Here is a 6,816-nt window from a genome sequence, read left to right as displayed (position 1 = left end):
TAAGCTTTTTAGCGACTTATTTAGGAAAATGATTGTACGCAGCTAAATAGGAAATTGATTTTATTTTTTGGAACTTGGAATGCGTTTTTCTCAAAACAAAGGTCTTGGCGCATTCGCCGTATTTAAAAATCGATACCGAATTGTTCAAAAGCCTGCATGCAAAATAATTACATACCATCTTCCCATTGTACAATTGTACAGTAAAACATCGAAGAATCTATAGTTTTTTTTTTCTATTGAAACTTAAGGCAAACTCTGAAACACAAAAGTCGTAAATATTCGCATCTTCAACATGTTTGTATTCTTCTAACTGCTTTTTTATTCTATCACAGAGAAATGCTATTAATTGCTTGTTTCGTGTGTTTATCAAATAATGTCGTGGGCCGGAAAACTTTTGATATTAAACAAGACTATTTTATAGAAATAACATCAGACAGAAACAAGAAAGAAAGTGGAGAATCATCACTAGACTTGAAATAGCTAAAGAAAGCCTCATACATGGGCCAACTTTTTCTTTCATTTTGCTAGGATTGAAAACTTTTTTTTTCATGTTACAGATTTTTGGATAAAACCGAGCAACATTTTAACATTCAAAGTTTATAAAATTGTTTCATTTTTTAAGCCAATATGTAAATATGAGTGAAAAAGAAGGGTTAAACTTTTATCAAGTTGAGGGAGATCCCGAATACGAAAATATTGTAACACAACAGTTCCTGTAGTAGTTATAAAACGATAAGAAACAGTGTAAAAAAACGTTTAGAAAATGATATCTGAAACCATAAAAAACATTGCACTTATCTTGAATTCCAAAACGACGGTCTGTTGAATATGGCGTTAAGTTATGTTACTGTTTAAAACTGTTAAAACTTTTATATGGAGACACTGTCCTAGGAACAGTTCGGGTACGGTTTATAAAACGCTAATGGATAACGTTTTCAAGGCATTGAACTGTTTCTAGAATGAACATGTGTGGGCATATTTTAAACGATTTATCAAACCGTAGATCAAACTGTTACGGAAATCGGATTGATTGTTATACGAACCGTTTGTACTAAGATTACTGTTTTTTCTATGGTGTTTCATACAACGTAACCATTGAAAAACTATTAGATTAAAAAGTTAAACTGCTAAGAGACGATAACCTAAAAGCTTTTTAAATGCTTAAGAATGATGTTTACCAATCATCAAACTATTTACTAAACGTCACAAAACTCTTGAATATCACGCACACATATAAGTATATTTTGGAATTTTCGGATTGAAAGAATCAAAACTTTCTGGGTGATCACAATTTATTTGAAATATTATCGTATTCCATACCTTACATACCTACATTTTAAATTGATTCTCCATATTTTCCTGATATTCATTTCCTCGTGAGTATTCGTTTGTCCGGTTCTAAACATTCCGACGGCTTATTTGCTTGTGCAGAATATGATTTAGCAGCCTGAAAAAAAGAAAAGAGAATTGGTTCTCAATATTCTTTGATGTAATCTTGTATACCTAAAGTTTACTGAAATGATTAAAAAAAAAAACTTATCACCTACCTGTTACAAAAAACAACCCGATGCTCCTCGACAGCCGCGGTGTTAAAATTTTCACGGGCATTGCCGCTGCCGTAGCCGGATGCTGCTCCTTGATTGAGCTGGCAGCCTCCGAAAAAGTATCCGTAATCATCGGGGATTGAAGGCGGCGTTCCAAAACCTCCGAAATAGTTAAAATTTTCAGCCAAACAGAGCCAAACTAGTCGAAACAAGACGCAAAAACAATACCGCGACGGACTGCGACCAAAAAAAAAAAACAACGAGGGCAGCAAACAGTCAGTGGTGCCAAGTGATAAGATTTTTTAGAAATTATGTTTATTTATTTATTTATTTTGTTGCAAAAGTTTTAAATCATTATGACATTTGACTTATAATGTGTTAATTCATTTTTGAATGCAGCAATTGCATCTCAGACTGCCAGTTTCATTCAGTTTTACGTGGTTAAAACCTATATTACAAATATATTCATAAATGTGTACGAATTATTTCGTAAAACCACGTGGCAGCTCTGAACCACACTCGGTCATTTTTGACGTGAATATGACAGAAGGAATGAACGCTATGGGTAACGGTTTAGGATCATTGTTACGGTTTTGAAGTAAATCGTCCATACAATTCTGTCACCTTTCCAGATACCATCACATTTTCACGTCAACGTCCATATTTCGTTCTCATCGTTGGCGAAGTAAAGTTAATAAGAACAGCTACGTTTACAGATATAATCACTTTTTCTGAAGCCGTAGATGTATCGTATAGACTGTTTGAGATATGGTTTTTTTGTATGCGGGATTCGATCCCACAAATGAAAGCATTGAACGAAGCTAGTAAATGTTATCCGACACGGAACGGTGTAATTGGATCGAAGTAACTGACCGATGCCATTCTGTATATGAACTTTTTTTTCAAATCATTCAAAACATTCGGATCGAAAACATCACATCACGCAGTTCTTCGTGCAAATTTTTACCTGCGTGCCGTCGAAATTTAGTGCAAATTGAAATCGTTTACGTGTTTTAACACTGGTTCTGCAAACCTGATAATTTTTAAGTTGTTAACATTGCCTACGGTTATGTGAATCTGTGTACATATTTGGTTTTTTTCTCGAGACGATAATTCGACTGCACATTCTTCGATAAGCTCGGGTAAGTTATGAAATACCTATCCATGGCGAGTTTGAAAATTTGTCTAGCCCAGTCCGGTTGAATATGTAAATATACCTATGTGGTGCTTATATACGTAGAGGACTGTACATTGATTGTTGTTCTAGAAATGAAAGTAATAATTGATGGGTTCTCGGGTAAAAGTATGTTTCTCAGGTTATCGCTCGTATATCCTTAACTGTACACACAAATTTTGGTGGTCATTGTATGAAAAAGTTAGTTATAATGCTATTCATATACTAATTTCCGCCACCGAAAATAAACTGGGCATGACAAGCATTTTTTTTCCAAATACCGACATTGGATTGATCAACATTAACTTAATTTGTTCCATCTGATTATACCGAGCCGGGCTGATGATGATTCATCCCAATAAGCTAAAGAAGCATGAACTGCAGCATGACCGTAGCCGGTTGTGTTATCAGTATTATCAGTTAGTTGGTAAAAGTGTCCCTTGCTGGGCGCGGGATTGAACCTTTGATTCCTTTCCCTTGTTATTTATTTAGTTGCGGGCGCAGACTAATCTCTCTTGTGACTTGTGACAAACTTCGCTAAGGTGACGTACCTAAACTTACGTCATTTGACTTAGGTACATGATTAGTTTGTAAATATTAAAGTTTGTAAGTGAGGCTTATTAGCAATGTTTTTTTTTATTATTTCGTAATCACTTGAATTTTCTGTGAAATTTGAGCAACTAACTATCGGTCATATCACGATAACTGAAGGTGTGAATTTTAAGAAGTTTGTTGTTTGAACATGTCGAGACATTTCTCAGACATCATGAGTAGCGGTAGGGTTATTCAAAATCGTTGAGATAAGCTAAACGTGTCATCGTGCGAATTCTTCGGCTTATCTGATATAATCTCAAGCGTAAAGTTTACGCCCATATCAAGGACTTTAGTTGCATCCGTTTTTATTAGTATGATTTGACATAGTAAATATCGTTCCAATCAAGATAAACTTATTTTTTAAATAAGTATAAAGTATATAAGTATTATACTTCAGGGATACTTTGAATGCAATTGCGCACGGTACCCTTTCAAAAACGTACACGACTTTCTTCGGATTAAATTGTTATGTTGCTCAAGAATAAACCACCTGGTAACAAACTTACTGAATTTAAAGAAAACCTATCACTTTAAGATAAGACACATCAAGTTTCAACAGCTACTGATTTATTGGAATTAGTGACACTTGAGTTCTTGTCCAGTTCGCTTAATAATTCAATTTTGCTCGTGCCTTCCGTTAATTTTTTTTTTTAAAGTAATTCTTCATTTTTATAATAGATTTATTGGCATATAGTCAAGACACTAGCCCTCCAATAGGAGCACCCAGCTCCGAACAGAAAGAAGAAGAAGAAGAAGAATAGATTTATTTTGATTTTTTAATTTTTCTTCCTTTTCCTTCAGGCCTTCAACGCGGGCGGGATGGTCACGATGGAGCCGCTCCAGTACTGTCCCAACAATGTGTCGATGTCGGTGGTTTGGTTCGACCACGGCATCTCCCAGTGTTTTCTGGATACTGTTTCGGCCGGCACGATCGGTGGTTTCCTACTGATTTTCGGTACCTTGCAGCTGATTATGTATCGACGCCATGGGACCGCAATCAATCCGGATCACATATGCAGCTCGAAGATGTACAATTTCCAGCTCTTCTTGCTGATCCTGTTGCCACTGTTGGCTTTGGTTCGCTTTGTGCTGGAAGGTTTCATCTTTGAAGGAGCTCGAGTCTATGGGTTCATGATAGTTTCGCTCAGTGTGACGCTGTTCATGTATCCTTACTCGATCTTGCTGTTGGTAAAAGAGCGACACTACTTGCTGCCTTCAGTTCCCACCCGAGGTCATGGATTGGTCCTGCTCTTGTTTTGGACTATGCTGTTCATAGCTCAAAACGTGGTCTTCGTAAACTTGAACTACGAAAAAGCCTGGTTCCATCTGACGACAATTCAGGACAAGGTGGAATTTACACTGTTCGTGCTTCGATACACCTCCACATTGTTCATTTTCGTCATCGGCCTGCGAGCCCCGGCCATTACTTCGACCATGATGAACGAAGAATATCAGAACTTTGTCCAAGACAATCCGGAAAATCAATCGACGTTCCGCAACGCTTGGACTAAGCTCTGCACCCTGATGCCATTCTTGTGGCCGAAGAAAGATGGATTCCTGCAAGTACGAGTCATCTTTTGCTTTGCCCTTCTCCTGGCCGGTCGAGCAATCAACCTTTTCGTCCCTATTTACAACAAAAAAATCGTCGACAGTTTGTCAGCCCAACCGATTCAATTTCGTTGGGATTGGATCCTGCTATACGTAGGCTTCAAATTCCTACAAGGCGGTGGAACCGGCTCAATGGGACTCCTGAACAACCTTCGCAGCTTCATGTGGATCCGAATTCAACAGTACACAACCCGGGAAATTGAGGTCGAACTTTTCCGGCATCTGCACAGCCTATCGCTACGATGGCATTTGAACCGAAAAACTGGGGAAGTCTTGCGGGTGATGGATCGTGGAACAGATAGCATCAACAACCTACTCAACTACATCCTGTTCTCGATTGCACCAACCATTGTCGACATCCTGGTTGCGGTCGGTTTCTTCATTCTCTCCTTCAACTGGTGGTTCGGGTTGATTGTTTTCATTACTATGTCTCTTTATATAGGTATGTACTTTTATTTATTTTTTCTCAAAATCAGCTTGAACGTATTTTATTCAACCTTCAGCGGCAACAATTGTCGTGACCGAGTGGCGAACCAAGTTCCAGCGGCGCATGAATCTGGCCGATAATGCACAGAAAGCGAGAAGCGTTGATTCTTTGTTGAATTTTGAAACCGTCAAATACTACGGAGCTGAGCAGTACGAGGTCGATTGCTACCGGGAGGCTATCCTTAAATTCCAGGTACGTTAGCTATAGTGACACTGAATTCTATTTTTCTCACCAATCCGTTTTTGAGTAAGTTGTCAAATTGTTTTTTGCTAAGAGTACCAAAACTACTACAGTCCAGATGTGATGGATACTCTGAAAAAAGCAAGCACAATCCTGGTGGAAGTAATTCTGATCTTCATATACAATCATTTTAAATTAACAGAACGCATGTCCTTCAAAACCTTTCAGAAAAACTATATTTTTCCGCATATGCTGTGTGCAACTAGTAGCGGTTCGAAAAGTTAGTTCTTCAACTGTAATTTACACCAATTCGATCAGTTTGCTGACTAGCCTTCAGAATCCAGCATCACAAATCCATTCGCCTAAATTTTTTTTAAGAACTGGTTTTATTAAAGCATTTTACTTATAAAATTTTTATAAGCTGGGAGGCTTTTTCCTAACTTTGGGTTAGTAAGAGAGCTGTTAATTTTGATCTAATTATAAAGGGTGTCCGCGATGAAATTGCCACTCAAAATTCAAGTTTTCATCCGATTGCCTTAAAATTTTCAGGGATTGTTAATACAGTAGTATCTCGATTTTATCACGGTCAAAAAAAATTTCACCGTGAATATGGCGAAACCGTGAATTTAACAAAACTAAAAATTAAAGTGGGAAAAAGTATTTTTATTGTCATTAATCAATCATTTATAACGTTTTCAATAGTGGAAACGTTTTGTATCAATACATTTTGAACATAAGATCACTGATGAACTGATGTACAAGCTCGAACAAAAAATCTTCAGAAACTTGTGTAAAATTTCCAGTCCTCTCTTTTAAAGAAGCCGTTAAAAAGTGACGAAAAACAGTGCCATCTATTGCTTGATTTGTAACTTTTGAACGGCGCAATAGATGGCACTGTTTCTAGATAGCTCTTTTGAAAGTAAGAATTTTTCGAAAGGGCGCAATGGTATTTGAACTCATTAATAAATAAATTTAAATACAATTAGATAAATTGCTCTACATAATTAGATGAACTACGAATCGATTTCAGCTTAGAAAAATAGCATCATTATAATGTTGTCACTAGAGAGACTGACGAAATGACAAGCTGTAATTATTAAATTCCAGAAACGTATTCAAAATTTCAAATGCTATCATTTAAACAAGCCGAATCAACTTTTAAAGTACCTGATTCTTGGAAGAGCGCAACTGTATAAGATCTCAAAAATTAATAAACTAACATCGTAGAC

General features: G+C 36.8%; 2 protein-coding genes across 2 annotated transcripts in view; one reads left to right on the top strand and one right to left on the bottom strand.

The window, feature by feature from the left end:
• The window catches only part of LOC129751268 (ATP-binding cassette sub-family B member 6-like), a 182,176-nt gene that overhangs the window by 3,029 nt on the left and 172,331 nt on the right, over positions 1 to 6,816 (bottom strand).
• Positions 2,464 to 6,816, top strand: part of LOC129751264 (ATP-binding cassette sub-family B member 6) — a 16,848-nt gene continuing 12,495 nt past the window's right edge. The window contains exons 1-3 of the mRNA XM_055746663.1: positions 2,464 to 2,686; positions 4,114 to 5,362; positions 5,424 to 5,599. Coding sequence (XP_055602638.1) covers positions 4,132 to 5,362; positions 5,424 to 5,599 — 1,407 coding nt within the window. The 5' untranslated portion in view covers positions 2,464 to 2,686; positions 4,114 to 4,131. The remainder of the gene's footprint in view (positions 2,687 to 4,113; positions 5,363 to 5,423; positions 5,600 to 6,816) is intronic.

The sequence above is a fragment of the Uranotaenia lowii genome, chromosome 3 (assembly GCF_029784155.1).
Source record: "Uranotaenia lowii strain MFRU-FL chromosome 3, ASM2978415v1, whole genome shotgun sequence".
Classification (NCBI taxonomy): Eukaryota; Metazoa; Arthropoda; class Insecta; order Diptera; family Culicidae; genus Uranotaenia; species Uranotaenia lowii.
Note: the sequence above shows the minus strand (reverse complement) of the source record. Positions and strands in the feature narration are given on the sequence as shown.